The sequence below is a fragment of the Pleuronectes platessa genome, chromosome 21, assembly GCF_947347685.1.
Source record: "Pleuronectes platessa chromosome 21, fPlePla1.1, whole genome shotgun sequence".
NCBI lineage: Eukaryota > Metazoa > Chordata > Actinopteri > Pleuronectiformes > Pleuronectidae > Pleuronectes > Pleuronectes platessa.
Window position 1 is genome coordinate 7,722,074 of NC_070646.1, and position 19,585 is coordinate 7,741,658.

The 19,585-nt window shown below is 44.3% G+C and overlaps 1 protein-coding gene across 3 annotated transcripts; it reads right to left on the minus strand.

Moving 5' to 3' along the window:
• Positions 1–12,153: 12,153 nt before the first annotated feature.
• oat (ornithine aminotransferase) lies at positions 12,154–18,544 on the minus strand. 3 transcript variants are annotated; one of them, XM_053413763.1, is made up of 10 exons: positions 18,389–18,544; positions 16,880–17,105; positions 16,523–16,747; positions 16,337–16,432; positions 16,011–16,138; positions 15,195–15,317; positions 14,044–14,172; positions 13,835–13,948; positions 13,561–13,705; positions 12,154–13,367 (listed from the first exon to the last, which is right to left on the minus strand). In XM_053413763.1, the coding sequence occupies exons 2-10, from the start codon at positions 17,091–17,093 to the stop codon at positions 13,207–13,209; spliced, it is 1,335 nt and encodes a 444-aa protein (XP_053269738.1). In that variant the 5' UTR covers positions 17,094–17,105; positions 18,389–18,544; the 3' UTR covers positions 12,154–13,206. The 3 variants fall into 3 exon arrangements, with proteins under 3 accessions (XP_053269738.1, XP_053269740.1, XP_053269739.1); XM_053413765.1 differs by having other exon boundaries at positions 18,341–18,532; XM_053413764.1 differs by lacking the exon at positions 18,389–18,544 and adding an exon at positions 17,379–18,304.
• Between the last annotated feature and the right edge of the window lie 1,041 nt (positions 18,545–19,585).

A 19,585-nucleotide genomic window follows, 5' to 3' on the forward strand; every position in this document is an offset into this window, starting at 1 on the left:
ACACCATTAACTCCCAGAGCTCAGTATCTAACCCTTCAGCATATTAACCATTACTGTGGGATGATTGGATTGTTGGCAGATGTCTCCAGTGGATTACTTCCATGATGGATAAGAGTAGCAGATAGAAATCCTCACTGTGAGAGGTTGGATCTGAAAAGTGCAAATCGATTTTGGAGGACAGGGAGGCCGGGGAAGATTGTAGACAAAGATAGATGTGATCTTTGACAAGTTGTCAGTCTATAGTCAGTGTTACACTTTCCACATTGATGAGCACCCAAGGGTTTGTCATCGGGGGGGTTGTACGTGAGGCTTCAATTTGCCGGGTCCAAATGGACACTGGTGCTAACCTCACCTTTACAGTTCATCTTTAGAAGAATGCAAAGGCAACAGCATTTCTTCTTCTACTTCTTGCACAGATGCTCATGTAGGGACCCATCTACTCCACATGTAAAGAACATTTCCTCCAAGTACAAACATGTATGCATCCATGGTGTCTACAAGGGAGAATATCAGTTGCCTGATGGACCCAGCAGCAGCATGGCTCTTAGTCTCAGCACACAGTATTGTCCAATCTTTCACATCCTCCATAAGTGCAAGGGTCCTCCACGGTCCACCTCCCTCACCAGGGTTGGATGTCGCACCACTGCCGCCCACACAAGCTCAGCACCTTTCATTTCTCAAGGACTTCCAAGGACCTGGAAAATGCATTTCTTCAATTCCTGTCGTTTTTGGAAGAAGAGAGATAAGCGTCAGTCTGACTAGACGTGTTGGTTCACAAAGACAAGGCCATGTACAACTCTCAGTAGTTACATGGGTAGATGTGAAAGATGCTCCTCTGTTTGAGTGAAGGACAAAACTCCAATTCATGGTTCCTTTATATTACTCATGATAACAGACAAATGACCATCACAGCAGGCATTGACCCCATCCTTTCTCTATCATTCAGTTTCTCTCTCAATATCGCAACCACACATATCATGTTGGTGGAAAGCCTCTGTAAATGCAGCCCATTTATTTTCTGTCACCGAAAAATCCCAGCCTAACACGTTGAAAGCTTCTTTTTCTATTTTTTAGAAAGCCCTGTGTCTGTGATGGTGTTTCCCTCCTCCATCCCCGGCTTCTCCACTCTTGTCTCGGCATTAAATCGATACAGACGAGGAGGAAAAAGTGGATTTTCTGGAGAGTCTTTGTGTCTGAAGAAATGTAGCTTGAATTCCAGAGACTACATTTAACTGGGGAAATGTCAGGGTGGGTAACATTACCTGTTATCTCTCTGGAGGTCGGGCCCAGACTTGGCAACCAATGAATTCACCATTAATAGATGGACAAGGAGAGAGGTGGTGAAAAGAAGGATATCCACTGTAGGGTTTTTTGCCCCCCAGCTCTTGGAATGTGCTCCCAGTCAGAGTGCCAGCCTGAAAGTGCAGCTCTGTGAGACACAATCATGGGTTTGTTCCTAAATCCACACGATCGAGTTTCCCTGGACTTTTGCCATAATATTCACAACAATAAATCACAATTAGACTGTTACACCATGTTGTTAAATGGTCTGTTTAAATTATACTATTTAAACTGTTGTGTGGTTTTTATAAGTAGAAAATAGCTGATGTTGGTGAATCTGCAAGTTTGTGAGGAAGTTTTCACAAAACAGATTTAGTTGAAATTAGTCCACTGAACCTTTTGAATTGAGATATTAGTAAATGTATTCTATCATCCATGCACCATAATATAAGTTGTAGCTTAGTTTTGAATCCAATGAAATGTGGATTATATTGAAATGAATGTTTCTGAGGTAACTTTATAAAACATTTTAGAAATGCAAGCACGCTTCCCTCACAATTGTGATATCCTCGGCTGAATAGTTTCTGGCAGGAGATTTAAATGCAAATTCAACCGCAGTTCATTTGGCTTCAAGACGTTCTTGTAGAAAGTGTTATGTTCATCCGTCGTCTTTTGGTCTTAACTTTCTTTTCTGACTTTTCCTCTACATCACTGCATCAAAATGAAAAAGGTATGTAACCGGGTGCTTTTCATTGTCAACAATACAGCTTCAATAAGGATTTAGGTAAAACATTTGGTCATGTGGACGTTTGAAATCAGGAAACAGAAAACAAAGATTGTATTTTTACCTATCTGCTACTAAACCATACAAAGAAATTAGAGGACAGAAATGATAAGTGTTATAAAATGAGAGTGAATCAGGGAATTTCTCTCTAACACACACACACACAAATACACACAGACTCTTTCTTTTATATATATATGCTATATATCTATATTTATAAATATAGATATATACCTTTCCTCTTATTCTGTCAGTCAATAGTAATGGTAGTATTTCCCATTGCTGTGGTACTGTGTGCATTCGTACCAGCCCTGGCTAAAGTGTCTGAGTCCGGCTCTGAAAATCGACAATAGTGACAAACCGTCAGCCGCTGGGCGAGAACACCTGTCTGAGGCCGCGCTGCCTCTGTGATTGGCTTCTCTCTGCTGGGGACATGGTTATCGAGATAAGCTAATGATTCCCTCTAAAAACAGCCACAAGCGGAGTGAAGGTAGGTGGCTGATACCAAGCCATGTCAGCAGTTGGCAGTCGTCACTATCACTAATTGCAGCATCTGTCATGGTGGAGGGGAGAGACAGCTGTTCCAGGTACAGCGCTCCAAATGCCAAACCTGATTTGATCACAATCTGTCAGGTGGCAGCGAGGCTCGCCCGGCAGCGCAAACTCCCTGTCAGGCCCTTGATTTAAAATCTGAACTGCACACATTTATATTGGAAATCTCTGTTCGCCCCTCGATGTCAACCTCTGCTACAGTTTGGTGTCAGGGCTTCCCACAAATCAGATCTCAGAGCTGTCCTGCTCCAGCGTGCGCCGGCTTTGACCGATGTGCACCCCGACCATCAGTTATCTCAAAACAGTAAACGTTAGAAAAGCCAATCTAGGTTGGCTGGAGAGCGCCCGGCACATTTCATTCCACCCTCTGTCACATAAAATTCTCCATCTGACACCGATGCAATGGCTGGGAGAGAGAGGCAGGGCGAGCGGGCACCAGCTTCTGTCACCGAGCCACACCAGGGGCATACTAATATCAGCCCAGTCCAGCTGCTCTCCACGCTCGGATGGGTACGCTTGATTATGAAACATTACAGAGCCTCCCTGTCTGCGGAGTCGAGCCACTGAACTGTGTGTTAGAGAGGTGATTGGCCGGAATGCAACAATGTAGGATTCTGTGTCTGAGGTGGCTGGCTGCATATTACTCTGCTGAGGTCTGAGATTTGGATAAAGGTGCCTGGCGAAAATTTGTGACCCGGTTTATTGGTGTAAAATTTGACTGCCAGACTTGTTTGATGGGCGGAGGATTTATGTTATTGGAAGGAAATGGGTCAGGAAAGAACCCACTGCATTTTTGCGTGGATTCGGATCAAGGAGTGCATCCAGGATTTGTCTGAGAATTAAGTGTGAATCCTGCTTTACAAATTCAAAAATATTTAGGGTTGGCAATCTATTACGGATCCAAATAACAATCTGGATTTGATGGATGTAAATGTGTTTTCCTGTTGGGTGTCTGCTTTTTATCAGACACTGTTCTTTTTCTTATTTTCCTCCAGATCCCGGCTTAAGATTTGTTCCTTCCAAAAGAAATCAAAACACTTAATATTCACAGATGTCTGATTGCTCAACAATTCCTTTGTAATCACACGCTTCCTCCCTTTTGATCCAAAAAAATGGTATCGATTTCATGCCAATACAAATACAAAATCTGTATAAACATAAATTTACTAAGCTGATGTAAAATGCAAGGCTTTGTGTCTCTCCCCAGTTTTTTTGCTAATAAGTAGTAATCTGTTTCCTAGTTTCAAATCTTTTCCCTCACTACAATCGTTTGTTGCCTCATCAGCACCTTCAATTCTTATTTCACTCTCTGGTTAGATGTATAACTTCATTTCAATGTATCTGAATCTAGTGGATTTATATATAGGATGTAAGACAGGATTTATTTAAATGTAGGAGTTAGAAACCTGTAGCCATCAGTGTGTAGCTGAGAAACAGAATGTGCCCTCAGCTACAAGGCTGGATTGAATTGAAGGGACCGTTGGGCCTTGGCGGAGGTAAGCGCTCCACTGAGTTCCATTCTAGTTAGTTCTTTTTCTTATTTCCAGATCCATTTTGCTTGTGTGCATTCACAAGGGAGAATAAAACCCCCTCAGGAAAAGGTTCTCTTTGTTTTTCCCGACAGAAATCAAAACACTTCAAATTTCCACAGACGTCTGATCGCTCTAGAATTCCCTGGTGTTCCAAGCCCTCAAGACAGAACAACCCATTTGATTAAACAATATATCAAACGCCTTTCTGATCCGACACTTCAATGGTTATGGTCTGTTTAGGTCGGTGGAAGTAAATCTACTTCGATAAGGTGAGGAGAAAGATCGATCTCCTGCGGAAAATAAACCAATATTAGTACGTGACAGGATGCAAACTACGGCCTCTTTATGCGAGAGCGACACGCTTTGTTGACCCAACCGGACTCATCCAGCTAAAAGAGGCTAAAGGCCTCTGCTTAGTGGGACTGCAGAGAAGGCATCGGATCAATTTTTAATATAGAAACTATTGATTGATGGAGCTGTAAGTGTTTCAGCAAACAGCCAGCGCCGTCAATCTCCAGGTGTGGGGGGGGGGGGGGGGGGGGGTTCTCCTCTAACGCCGTCCCCGCCGGCTGTCTCTGCCTCAGGAATGCTTCTGCAAACAAACAGGCACAGATCTGTCCTTGTGCCGTCAACGGTTTTATGTCTTCGGTGAGACATTTTCATTGAGACTTACGTAAGACCAACGCACACGGAGAGAACCAAAACCTTGGCGTGACATCACCCGCGGCTTAACCAGGACCTCACTGTATGTTTTCCTTTGGTCTGCAGGTCAAAGTGGTTGCTAGGCAGACCTTTTCATTACTCTCATTACGAGCTCCGGGGCGGCCCAATCATAAATACGCAGAATTTATGGATTTCATAAAAAAAAAACGGTGTCTGAAAATGTGGAGGCTGTGTTTGTTTGGCGTTTCGCTGGTGAGCAAGCGGCCATTAGGAGGAGCCACGCCGAAAGCGAGGGTTATTGCAATGTCAACACTTTCAGGAGGATGGATGTATACTTTGAAAAGGAGCAGAGTAGACCTAATCACCCCATTAAATCCGCAGTTAACAAAAAGATCAGTGATTTTGAGCGAGCCGTGTTTCCAGCCAGTTCCAGCGGAGAAGCATCGAGGGAGTCTGAGGGAGAGAGAGGCTTCATTTTTATAAGAGGTGAAGACTCAATATCTGCAAATAACCTTTTTCTAACAACGGCCGTATTCAAGTTGTGGAGAGGGAACTGCTCGAATACGAATTTTGAAATTAGTTTTTTATGTGACCCAGACGTCTAAAAAATGTAATTCCCTCCGTCGTTCTTCTGAGAAAATCAGCGCTTGTGGATTCCACCACTGAGGGTAAGTTCTAATTAAAACGGGAAAGGGTCGCTTCAAAACCCAGAAGACGTCAGCACGTTGCATTGTGGGTATTCCCTTCCCCAGGCTACTCGAAAGATATTGTGCTGTCGTCCTGTTGCACCGGGGCCTGGAGCGCTTATGGCCTCTGGGCAGGGAGCTGTGGGACGGGGGGGGGCGAGGGAGGACGCTTTAAATCTTCCCAGTGGACGGCCTGTGGGCTGCGAACACCCGATGAGGTCTGCATGTGCAGCATTAGCAGGACTGTGCACACTTCCAGGAAGCAGCAGAGCTCTGCAGAACCACTCACATGAGCCACAACTGCAAGTTAAAGAATTGTATTTTTTTTAAAAGATGGAATATCCTCAACAGTGTGAACGGAGGCAACAGCCTTTAAATGGAGTCCCACACATTTACTCGCACGTATGTCAGGAATGTCACACGTTTTTGTCGGAGGAGGCTCGGTTGTCATTTGCGTGTCGACTGCTCTTGTAGTAATCTTTTCAGCGTGTGTTTCCTCCTACCTACCACGCGTCATAGGGGATTGCTTCTTTTTTTTCTCCAAAAAATGGCGTGTATCTTTTAATTGAAGCGTCACTCTCTGATTGTGCTTCCGTCTCTTCTGCCGGTGTCGCTGCTCGTTTCCCACACAGACAGAAAACTCTCGAGAAAAATATTGCCTGGTATTGTTCCAGCATGTCAACAGCAGCCATGCAGCTATATAGATAATGTCATTAATAATTACCTGTGCTAAGGTGGTGATGAGAACAAATGGGTTTCGGTGAACAAAACAAGGCATGTTTAGGGAAGTGATATCTACTAGTGTGTTTAATTGGTTGCAGTTTGAGAAAGGTAATTAAAAAAGTCAATTTTGGAAACGGCAAGAGCACATCCCACCACCAAGGCCCAACAATCCCCTCAAACTCAATGAAGCCAAATCAAATTCACACACTCAGGGTGCCAGGTTTTTTGCCTGATGAATTATTGCCTGGGAAATTTGTCAAAAAAGCCAAATCTTAAGATAAAAAAAAAAAAAAATCCTAGTTTCGGCTCCTGATTCAGATCCGCACCACTTTCAGTTCATCTTTGACTCGCGCTGCATCCGTCCACCAGGTTTCATTGTGATCTGTCCACTAGTTTTTGTTTTAATGCTTCTAACTAACGAGACAAACAAACACAACCTCCTTGGCGGTTGGAATAAATCTCCACAATCCACAGTCATTAATCCCACCTCTCTTTAGTGACTGGGTTTATCTAATGAAATATGACATCCCTCATTAGTAATTAATTAGCCCAGACTTCAAACAGGAACAACATTGCTGATTCATTTCACCGCAGCCGGATGATGAGAGAGGAGAGCTCTTCCCGTCCTTCAGCCGAGGGCAGCTTCTTTTACACCGTGTTGCACCGTGTTGGCGTCAACAGCCGGCTGTGTGCGTTGATGTACCTCTCGACGGCCTTGCTCTGTGAAAGACGTTTTCACAAAAGCTGCTGAAGTTCAAAAGTCACATTTCGTGTTTGCCAAACTCCGCGGCGATGTTCAGTGCCGTGATTTATCCTTTATGACACTGAGAGCTTCTGTGGCAGCCTGCCCGGCCCGAGTGGGATGCTCCGGGTCGCTCCCTCGGACGACTCCTCCTGTCTCTGCCTCCGTGCACAGAGATGGATTTTTCTTGTGATTAACCTCTTTGGATCTGAGCTGCACACACACTGCCCGGCACATCCCATCCCATTGTTGAAAGGAGCAAGCGCCGTATGTACAAGGCCGATTTATCCTTCACCTCCTCACCTCCATTTTCTTCCTCTCATTCCTCCAGGTATCTTACAGGGTCGCCTTTGTCACACAAACTGATGTGCAGGATGGCCGCTCCATGTTTTCTAACCCTGACACTTGAATTCCTGTGGGCACCACTGCGGTCCCATGGTCATTTTTCTTCCTCGGCCACTGGAAGCTGAGACCTGCATCCCTCCCACTTGCCCTCCTCCTGCTTCCTGCTTCCTCCTCCTCTTCCCGAGCCTCAGCCATGAACTTCGTAAACACTGAGGCTTTGTCTGCAGCTGTCTAGTGGGTCTGTAGCGTAAAGCCAGGTCCTTACGGAGCATCAGTTTGTGTGTTAGACGACTTGCCACCAGCCACTTTCGTTGACCTGAATAGCGAAGAGGGCGGCGAAAAAAGGCCAAGCCCTGCTGACTGCTGCTGTCTGCTGCTGTCTGCGGCCTATGTAGCCTCCGAATACCCGAAGGCGTATTTTATGGCCGCAAGCGGTGGCATGGGCTCGTTTCCCTGTGGTCGCAGTGTTGTGGCTGCCACATGTGGGCCTTGTACCTCCTACTGGAGGAGAAGCTGCACACGAAACCTACTGAAATATCAACTTTAGGAATAAATTGCATGAATCTGACATGATGAAGTTGATATAATATTAGTTTTAAATGATTAAATCAGATTTAAAGATGAGGTTACTGATTTTGTTTTCAATTTTTTGGCCATTTGAGGGCAGGAGAAACCTCATAATGTGCCACACAATTTTTCTGTATATTTTTTGGGAAATGCTGATATCATGGGCTCACATAAATTTTAAAAGCCAATTCAGTGAATCACAACCTGGAAATAGACTCTCACCACCCAGGGTCTTGGTTTTAACCATCACTTTCCTCCACTGTGAACCTCTCCTCATTCATTACACCGACACAAAACTGGAACCAGTGGAAGTCCATTGAAACTCATCATGTCTTTCGAGTCAAGAACACGCAGGGCTATGCTCCCGGCAGCGCATAATGCAATTAAACACGTTTGTAATTGAGTTGTTGTTTTCTAACACAAAGTGAAGAGAGGATGTCCAGAGACATGAGCAACAGAAACATGAGTCATCCTCCTCCTGCATAAAGTGGAGTCACAGCCAGACTTTTTACATTCAGTACCACGGGGGCCAGAGAAGCACACAGACACGTAATGCATCAGATACTCTTCAATGTGATTCATCTAATTTCCTGCATGATCACTGCAGTGTGAAGACGCTGTTTATTATTGGCCTTTGCTTAAATGAAATGTGTGGGAGGCTGGAAATTACATACAAAATGCCATTAATTTAAAGATGGGGGGAAATACTTTGCTTGTTTTTGAAGTAACTTCACTTGAATAACGTTTTAAAGCTAAAACACTGATACTGACATTTTCCAGTAGATATATATATATATTGATGGATCCAAAAATGAAAATGTCACAAAGGAGGATGGAAAAGAGGAGCCATCCACGCAGAGGATGCCGAAGACGATGTCAAATTGGAAAAGCAAAAAAATTTGAGCGCTTTTTGGCGACAAGAGCCGACATAAATACAATTTTGGGAGATTTTTTTCTTTATCATTTGCAGTGTCCCTTTTTTGTACATGACATCGGTGATGTTTTAAGAACAAGGAAAATCATGTGTGTTCTGCAAATTCTAAAGCCGAGACCGTGTCCTCTTTGCCTTTCTAAAGGTTTGCACGCAGGCCTGCAGCCCAGAGATGAACCAAGTGAGGGTGTGATGACTAAAACCAATGGCGTGAGTGTCTCATGTCCCAAGTGGGGCCTCAGATGTGCAGGGAGGAGCTCGTCCTTCTGAGAACCTTGCTGCTCTTGATCGATACGTAATAACCCCTCTGCATGGTGGGAGCTGGAGGTGGCTCCAGGAGGAGGGGGGAAATGGTCAGTGCACATAACTCTTTAAGGATTATGTGTCATTTGCCCTTTAAGATGCACATTTATCTCATCCGTGCACTCAGATGTCATAAACTTAATGCAAAAGGCCCGTTAATATGAACACTGGCAGGCGAGCCCCACATTTTCTCTGATTTATTCCTGGCCCCGAAAAAAAAATGAATAGCTTATAGCTGCCCAGCGCGGAATCCGTCATAATTCTCAGGCCGACACCTTATTTCCACATATTTAATGGATACAGAGCTTTATAATTCATCCTCTTCTTAACGGCAACTTTACCTGAATTATATTTCAGCCACGGCCCTTTGATAACATCCTTGCAAAGCACCGCAATCTGATTTCACCATTATGTTAGGGGTGAATACAAATGGGCTGGCGGAGAGAGAGAGAGAGAGACAAAGGGGCATGACGAGAGAAGAGACAAGGGAAAGATAACAGAGTTTTAAAAAAACATGAGTCTGAGAAGGAGAAAGAAAAGAGGGAAGACAAAAGAGGAGGTGAGGAACAAAGAGCTGAGAGAGAGAGAGGAGCGAGAGCAGCTATCCACTCTGCATGAGTCCCTCTTGACCTCCCTGGTCCGTGGACTTGTGGTGGAGCACACGTCGGTCTTTGAAGCCGGCCTCACGCCACATGCTCGAATAGGCCAGGCTGAGTGTTGGCACCGAGCACGTGGTGGGGAAATTCAAGTAGCTTTACAGGAGCGTCTCTGGGTTTTGGCCGAGGCTGTCAAAAGCCCTGCTGGAGCCTGGACCTCGGTGTTCCCAGATCCTCTCAGAGCCTGTGGCCTGTCACTCCCCTGCCAAAACTGGAGCTCATTTGTGGAATACATCATGCCTTCCCCCCTATCATGGCGGCTCGGGATGCAGGTCTCCACACAGCGCAGGATCAAAGCCGAGGCGGGACACAAGCGTATTGCACGGTGTCACCCGGTGATATTCCTCATTTCTCCTGCCAGGCCGAATTCCACTCATATTTCACAAGCAAACTCCGAACTCGCTGCTCTCTGCTCCGCTTCATATGAAAATAATGACCTGTCCTACATCCTGGGTTGACGTGCCCCTGAACTACAAGTCCTATAGTTATCTACAGTAATCTGATCATTAGGAAGTGGACTGAAGGTCAGGGAAGATTAGAGCTTATAGCCAGTATTGGAAAAAGTATTAAATTATTTACGTTATTCTACTTTGTAGTATAAAGCAGTTCAGAAACTTACCTTTTCACTCCAATTTGACAATAGCAGACCGTATAACCCAAACTACCCCTTATGAAACCAGCTCTATGTGTGCTAAGTTCCAAGTTTTGTGGAAATCCGTTCAGTAGATCCTCACTAATCCTGCTGACAAACAAACAAACCAACAAACAAATAGACAGGAGACAAGAACTTAAACTCCTCGGCACATTAAACCTTGAAAATATGGAAAACTTGTCAGCACACGGTTGCGTTTCTGGCCACTTGGTGTTTTTAAGTACAGCATACACTCTCTTCAGTCTTTTTAAGGCTGAGAGATGTGTCTCTTTAGCTGCTGTCTAGTTTTAATTAGTCAATCACTAAATCAACTAAGCTTTAAAAGCTTAAACGCACATTAAAGTCGACAGGAGCTGCAGATTCAGGTAACGATCCTCTGCAAGGTCACATTGTCAAAATACATTAAAAAGACATCTGCATCCTAAAAATGTATTATTATCCCGCTTATAGCCGCTGTATAGATGAAAACATGCATAAAAATGCTTCACATAGCTTTACTCAGCAGCATAAATGTAACTCCTGCTGTTAATTGAGCAGGAAATCAGACAGTGGGAGTTTGTGTACATCCAAGTAATAAATAATAAATTAGATAATAGTGCCAAAAACACCCTCAGTAGAAAGTATTCTAAGTGCAGTTGGCCTGAAGTGTACCTGTAAAAGTGCAAAGCACTAAACTAATTAGAGTGAATTTTATTGATCCATAACGTCCTGCAATATGTAGCTGGAGTCTTTCCTAAACAACTTCCCTGGTTTTAAATAAGCAGTGAGAGGAGTGGGGACCCTGTGGTGTGTTAATGACTGCTGACTAATGAGAGCTTGTCAGGCTCTGCTGATCCCACAGACTGAGTGGGAGAGTTTGCCAGCAAGTCCCCAATTTCACATTCATTTCAAATTTCTAAAAATATTGTTTATGCAACGCGTTCTAGTTCTTTAATTAAATCTACATATGTTATACATACACATGTATCGGTGGTGATATTTGAACTGATAACATGTGTCAGGCCTGTTTTTTTGTATTAATTCTGAAACCTACTGTTGCTTATATTGTTAAATAAGAAATTAGATGTGGATACAGTCTTTTGTTTCTCTTGGGAATGACTGGTACGAATATATCAAACATCTGTAAGTGTGCCAGTGTCCTGCTGCTCAGCACAATTGGGACTGGTTTCATCGGATCATTCAGTTTGTGCCTCGTCACACGTGCTCTGCAGTTCCACCAAGATCTGTGACAAAATCTGGAAATTGATCATCAGTGTGACGGTAACATCACCACATTTCCTCCTGTTACCTAAAAAGGCTTTTAACCTGTTTGTTTTCACTACTTCATCCAACTACTCTTAATTGTAAAGATTCAATGACGGCACAGCACCATCTAGTGTCACATATATATCATTGCATAATACTGGACTAGGTGCACAGACAGTATTGGACAATGTGAAAATAATCTGTGTGCTTTGCCTTGTGGTGACACAGACTTCCATCCTCCATAAGGTGGAGCTAGTCCCAGGTGGGGTTCATCCTGGACAGGTCGTCAACTTTTGGCACAGCTGACATTCAGAGACAAACATTCACACCAACGGTTGACTCTAAGTTTCCAGCTGACCTTATCTGCATGTTTTTAGACTGTGGGAGGGAGACAGAAAAAACCCACGCAGACACGAGGAGGACATTCAGACTCAAAGAACATTCTGTTCTCGTTGGGCAACAGTTTAACCACTAACAGCCGGACAAGACAAGACGAGACAGCAGTCGTTTATTTAAGGAACGAGTTTTGTAACAAGGTGAAGTGTTATACAGTCTTTGCAAATGATTGTTTCGCGACAGTTAAAACATTCATCAGTCTGTTGAGCACTTAGCAAGAAGCACAGGTCCTCCCTAACGTCCGGTAGCCTCACACAACACATTTCCTCGCAGAAATAAAATAAAACGCCACAAAATTGTGGAGCAAAAGAAGTTCAATAGTAACAGCTCCCGGAAAGTTTAACAGTCATAACTTAGGTTAAATTAAAAATATACGATTTTAAATTAAAATGCCGGCATGGTTTTTACGGACATGGAAAGTTTATGAAATCATTCAAGACCTGGAATCTGGAGAGTAAATTCACATTTCAAGGCTTTTTTTAATCTGTTTGTGAATGTCTGCTATTGGGATTTTGATTAAACCCAGAAGTTTAGGTAACAAGGTGAGTGTTAGCAGGCAGCAGACTAGCTAATACAAGTGTGACCTGTTGTCTGTATGACTGTACTGCAGTCAGGGTTTTCATGTGAGTGACAGTTGGACTTCCTTCTGTGTAACACTAAAGTTCTACACAAAAGCGGGATTCAATTTTGTGCCTTTGATGATAAAGTTAAAATAATGTCTCTGTGTCTTTACACTTTATTTCACTGGTAAAAAAACGCTTGTCCTTTTTTAATAAAATAATGATTTCATTCAAGACTCGCTGCATTATTTACATTACCAGTGAAAAGCTAACTTTAGATGAATTAGGTGTTAAAAACAAATTAAGAACATTTCAGAAAAACCACCGATGTGTTGCAGTCTTTCTCGAGGCGCTCTAAAGGAAAACATTTTTCTAAAGTGCCATTGTATCCTCACAGAAGCCCACTCCACACACAGTCTCTTTATACTGTATATCTACAGTAACGTCCTTCAAAGAGCCTTCGTCTTTGAAGAAAACAACGAGAACTAAGAAACACCTAAGAAATCGGTGACTTCTCCTCAAGTCACAGCTGCAGCTAATGTGGATCGTCGATATGAAGGATGCTTTTCTTTGTTACCAAACCGAGGCTTAGAAGGACAAGATGGTTTTCTGGATGACCTCCACACACTCTTGCAGCTCGTGCTCCTTGATGACGAGGGGAGGAGCAAAGCGGATGATGTCGCCGTGGGTGGGCTTGGCCAGCAGTCCGTTGTCGCGGAGACGTAAGCACACCTTCCAGGCATCGTAGTCTGAGGGGGGGGGGTTAAATACATGTAGATCTCCGTTAAGTGAAAGCAAGATGCAAATAAATTCTATAAAGAACTAATGATCGGTCTCACTTTTTGATTTTAGGGCTTGGCTCCTATGATATTTTGTTCCACTGATTCAATGTAAACGAAAGAATACTACATCTAAAATATCCGGTTAAGGGCTGAAACTGACCTTTAGTCTCTTTGATGACGATAGCGTTGAGGAGACCTTTTCCTCGGACTTCTGTCACTACGTCTCTGGGCAGTTTCCTCAACTCGCTCCGCAGCAGCTCTCCCATTTTCTGAGAGTTCTCTGCCAGCTTCTCCTCCTCCATCACCTGCATATAAGAATTTTTACATTAAAAAAAACGTTTTATTACACCTAACATTAAGTCACTTTAGAACGAGGGGGGGGGGGGGAACAAGTGACGATTTGTTAAAGGGTAGGTAAACAAGAAAACACTGACCTCCAGTGCTGCGATGGCCACCTGACAGGCCACAGGGTTGCCTCCGTAAGTGGAGCCGTGTTCCCCGGGTTTGATGGTCAGCATTACCTCATCATCGCACAGCACAGCGGATACCTGACACACAGATTCAGGTTCATGCCAAGGTTAGTGGACATACATGGCCAAACTGTAATGTGATCTGAAGTGTGACTGAGCAACAACAAACTCACAGGGTAAACTCCTCCCGAGAGAGCTTTGCCCAGAATCACCAGGTCTGGACGGACCTCCTCGTGGTCCACGGCCAGCCGCCGGCCGGTACGGGCCAGGCCGGTCTGCACCTCATCAGCGATCCACAACACCTGGACAAGACACAGAGGACACAGAGGTTAGGCAGCTGTGTATACAGGAAATACTTGTTCTCCACCTAAACTAGAAAAGCTGCATTCAGACATTCATCCATCTCCATAGGTGTAGGTCGGAACACAAATGTCTAAGTGGGAGCCTCCGGATTATCTGCAGACTTTCTTGCGCGAGAAGAAAGAAGACGAATTTATCCCGGGGAAAAAGCGGTGCCATAACGACGGACTCAGGTGTTGTAAACATGATCACGTGATCTCCGTAAGGAAAATAATATGTCACTTCCTGCCTCGGCCTGTGTGAAGACTGTGGGTAAACTCCCAGACCCACTTCTCTAGACTTTGGCTCCAGGGCATGTCTGGCTTATGGCTTAAGAAAATGTTGCCTCTAGCTTTTTGGTGTAATGCAGCGATTTCCCAGGAAGCACCTTGATGAATTAAAGCTGTTGTTGTGTTGCCAAATAACACATTAGTATCCACTTTGTGTTTCAGTTTGGTTTCATTCAACCGTCCTCCCAAGCGGCTTGAGAAGCATTAGCACTCTCCAGTATTTGTTATTCACTGCTCGGATGCCTGCGGGCTGTTGGAAGTCAACATCAAATTCATCAAAAAACCCAGGAAGCTTCATGCAGCATAAATGAATTGGTCAGATAGAGAAGATAGTGCAAAAATATACTGGTTTACTATTAATTTTTAAAAAATATGGTAAAGCTGCTTTCAAGCATGCACTAAGGGCTGGACTTTTACCTGTAAAGGTTACAGAGAGGCTGTTTGTGAGAATGCAAATGTCCAAGTCATTTGCTCTGGACATTTTCTAGAACTTTGCCTACCAGCCCCCTGGTAAAACATCCACAGGCGAGGGGGCGTGTTGATGTTTCTAACACGTGATGAACGCAAAACAAGTATCTCATGTTGAAATAGAGGGAGCAGAAGACGAGCTGTGAACAAAAACACAAATTCTGCAGTAGCGACTGTGTGATTGACACAACTGGCCACACACAGTGAATACCAGCGTCTGGACCTACGTTGTATTTGGTGCAAAGTTCTCTGACTTTGGTCAGGTAGCCCTGGTCGGGCACCACCACCCCGGCCTCGCCCTGGATGGGCTCCACCATGAAAGCTGCCACATGTGGGTCTTGGAAGGCTTTCTGGAATAAAAAAAGAGGGGAAAAAGGGTCAGATATTTTAATCTGTGTCCCAGATAACCTCTGTCAATAAAGACATTCTTTTTTTTTGTTCTGTCAATCATTAGGTTCATGTGTTTACAAAGAAAAGCAGCGGCTGACCGTTAAAAAAGCAGCCGTGACAACTTCAGTCAACAGCTGGTTATAGAGGAGATTAGGAAAGATACATCGTTTTGGAAAACAGGAGGATTATAATGTCGAATTAAGATACAGCTTCAACTACAAGTACTACAACAACTTTCCTTCATTTCAAATGCATCTGATGTATATTTAGTTTTACCTCCAGGTTGTTCTCGTCAGGGGCGGGGGGGAAAACACGAAATAAGAAATAATTTGGCAGCACATTGAGTTCCTGCAAGTTGCATTCGTCTGCCAAGCACATTACCACAGACTAAGTATGATGCCACTTTTGCTGCAAAATACATCCTGTATACCGGTGTATTATGTTACTGTCTAAAGGCGCTTGAGGCCTTGATTGACAGGTCGAACAAAAAGTAGGTACTTATTTTGACAGCTGGGCTGAACATAGCGACTAATTGCATCACTCCAGAGAAACCAGTTTCAAACAACTGAAAATAGCATACACAGTGTTTACTCCCCATTTGTATTGTGTGTGTGTGTGTGTGTGTTTGTGTGTAGCAGGATCTAAACATGTACCTCCAGTGCAGGTATGTCATTGAATGGGATGAGCTCAAACCCTGGCATGTAGGGGCCGAAACCTTCGTAGCTGCTGGGGTCCGTGGAGCTGGAGATGGCGGCCATGGTGCGGCCCCAGAAATTCCCATCTGATCAACAAGTGGGAAGAAAAGAGCAGATTTGTCATATTGTTATCGGAGTCAATCTTTATGCTGGGACTGCTGGTTAGTCTCATTGTGGTATTGATAAAATGTTAGCGCTCACGGCTAATTTACATAGTCACCAATCAGGTCACAGGGATAAGTTGATCTTCCAAACAGTAGGATTCAAATCCCATATTAACTTACCGGCAAAAATGATTTTGGCCTTGTTCTTGGGAACGCCCTTCACATTGTAGGCCCACTTGCGGGCGAGCTTGCAGGCTGTCTCTCCACCTTCAACACCTAACTCATCACATGGGTAGAAAAAACAAACGTCAACATGAGCCTACACAGGAAACCTATCGATAAATGCTCCGGGGCTCTTTTCCTCACCTGTGTTCATGGGTAAAACTTTGTCGTAGCCGAACATGTTGGTGATGTACTCCTCGTAGGACCCGAGCACGTCGTTGTAGAAAGCTCTGGAGGTCAGGGTGAGTTTGGAGGCCTGGGCGTTGAGCGCCGCTATGATCTTCGGGTGGCAGTGCCCCTGGTTGACGGCGCTGTAAGCACTCAGGAAGTCATAATAACGGTTGCCCTCCACGTCCCACACGTGGACGCCTGAAGTCCGGAAAAACACAAAAGCTCGTGAGAAGTCTCTCGATAATTTGAAATAGATGAATAATATTTTGAGGGGAAACGACCGGAGATTATAGGTCAAAAACATCTGTGAGCATCTGTTGTTGAACTCACCCTCCCCTCGCTCTAAGGCCACGGGCAGGGGGTGGTAGTTGTGTGCCCCGTGCTTGTCCTCGCGGGCGTAGATCTCCTCTGGAGTCAGCTGGCGTTCGGCCCTCTGTTTGGAGCTGGCGCTGGAGGCGGGACGCGTACCCGAGTAGACGCTGCTGCGGCAGACGGGGGCGGCGCGGCCCAGGCTGCGGCTGAGCTGAAGAATCATTCCCTTCATGATTGTATGGAGCTGTGAGGAAAAAGAAAAGAATTCAGTTTAGTTTTCATAGTTTACAAAGACCATAACATATGCAGGTTATTGTCTTTTTTTATCCTTGATAGTATTAACTGTCCATTTCTATGACCGACTGTCTGTTTGGCAGGTGTATACGTTTTAAAACTTCTAATTTAGATATTTATTTTATCATTTTACTTATTAAGGTCAGAACCAGAATTGATTTGCCTTTTAACTTCCTAAATTTTATCTCTGGTGTCACTTGCTCCTCTCTGTGATAATTTTTACCTTTGTTGTATTTGCTGGTTTGATAGATTTACAAATTGCTCAGTTCCTGTCAATTTTGTTTGTGCTCTGTGGAACTATTCACAGCCCTCCCTCCTCGATAAACATGTAAATCCTGTTTCCCTTATCAGCTGCGGTGCTGTTACCAAAAGGCGTCAGTGAAATCTACAAATTCCGGGCCCTGATAATCGAATACACAGCTGATTCCACAGAGCACACGGGGCTTTGCGGGTCTGCTGAACCAAGCGTCTTTTCTTTTTTTTTCGCCCCACATTCACTGACAGACTTTTGCTTTGTCTGGGCCCAACAAAAGAGAAAACCACAGCAGAGTGGCAGCTCCACTGTGGAGCTCCAGTCTTTTCTATTTGGTCACAATCCCAGCAGGAGTTTTCCTTCACTGGGACCAGATTGTACACGTTTAGTTCCAAATGTTTTAACACTGACTCCTAAGGCTCCTCCCATGTCATGATGACACCCGATTCTTCTGAAGTGTCCTGGACGTTTTTTCAAAATGCAACAGCTGAGACATATCCTGGAAAGCATGGACATAAGATAACACGGGGGGATAATACATAACCTGGCACAGTGAATAAATACACAGAGTCCCAGGGCCTGGACAAATTCAAGGACATTGGACCTGTGCTCCTGGTGGGACATGATAGGTCGGTGGGGCTCTGCCTCCATCCACACCCACCACCACCACTAACACCACAGCCAGGAGCTAAATTAAGAATTCAGCACCATCTCCTGTTTGCCAGATGCTAGTCAGCCCCAGCAGCCCCCCCTTCCAGAACCATGTGATAGTCACAGACACGTTTTAGCTGGTGGACGAATGTTCAAAATCAAAACACGATCAAAGAGTGCAGATTATAAGATCATCGCTAACCACACAGCAGGGCTTCGCTTCCTTGATGGCAGCACCGGCTAGCGAGCTAAAGCTAACCCTCTCCGCCCCCCATCCTCACCCGGGCTGTGGATACAGTAGATACAGGCTGTAACGGAGGAGACGGTACCGGAGAAGAAGGGACGCGGTTGTCCTGAAGGTGAAGCTTCCTCCCGGATGGTGTGTGTGAGTCTGATCCGCTGGTGGAGCTGCAGGTTGGTCTGGACACGTGAGGCGGTATAAGCAGCAGCAGCGTCACCGCGGAGAGGTTCACGTGTCATCGTAACAGCCTCGCCTCCCTCCCGCATTACGACACGCCCCCTATGGTGCAACTCCGTCAGCTGATTGCGTGTGTTGTCAACTTCTCTTTCACAGTTTTTCTCCATCGCTTTGGCTCATCTCACGAAACAGAAATGACGTTCTCAAAACAACACTTGTTCACAACAGATTGGAATATTAGATTAGATTAGATTAGATTAGATTCAACTTCATTGTCATTGCCCAGTACAAGCACTTATACAACGAAATGCAGTTTAGCATCTAACCAGAAGTGCAAAAAAATATTGTGCATATTTAAAGTGGAATGTAAATAAATAAGATATGTACAGTAAGAAATATATATGGAATAGTACAGTATTAACAGGTATTGTATGAGAACGATGAATACACTATGAGCATGATAAATATATAAATATGAATATACTATAGGCGGGATAATACAGTAGTAAAAAAAGTAACAGTCTAGTGCAGGGGTCTTCAACATTTTTCAGGCCAAGGTCCCCCAAACTGATGGCGAGATGGAGCAGGGACCCCCTACTTTATAAATTGCATAAAATAGTGTTATATTATTCTGGGCCTAGTGACATGTATAAACATAGCTACCCTGTTATTGTGCATTCAATACTACCCTTGTGGGTAGTAGCATGCTAGCATTAGAAAGGTGGCTCAGAAACCTCGCAAATCCTCTCAGACTTATTTTTTCAGTTACAGTAATGTTTAATTTTACATTGTACAGCGTCTATTTCGCAGTAAATAAAAAAAAAATCTAAGCAAAAAAAGGTCAAACAATTGACTTTTAGGTACAAATACGACCATCTACGGAGTTTGGTCCGCCATCTTTTATTTTTGAGCTTCGCGCTCTTTAGACGTGAGCATAAACGCGATCTGATTGGCTAGTGCCTGTGCTGTTGTATTTGCATGAAAGGTGCTGTGAACCGGTGCCCAGCTTGAGAGAGCTCCTGTGTGTAGCTGAATGTGTGCATTGCTGACTGAAAGATAACGTCTTCTGCCTCAATTTATCCGTTCGCTACAATATGTTGGATTCATG

Excerpts from the sequence above, each read along its gene's own strand:
- oat (XM_053413763.1), bottom strand. The coding sequence starts at position 17,093 with ATGAAGGGAATGATTCTTCAGCTCAGCCGCAGCCTGGGCCGCGCCGCC. Across the intron at positions 16,748-16,879 it reads GGCCTTAGAGCGAGGGGAGG|GCGTCCACGTGTGGGACGTG; the intron begins GTGAGTTCAACA and ends TCCGGACTTCAG. Across the intron at positions 14,173-15,194 it reads AACTTTGCACCAAATACAAC|GTGTTGTGGATCGCTGATGA; the intron begins GTAGGTCCAGAC and ends TGTCTTGTCCAG.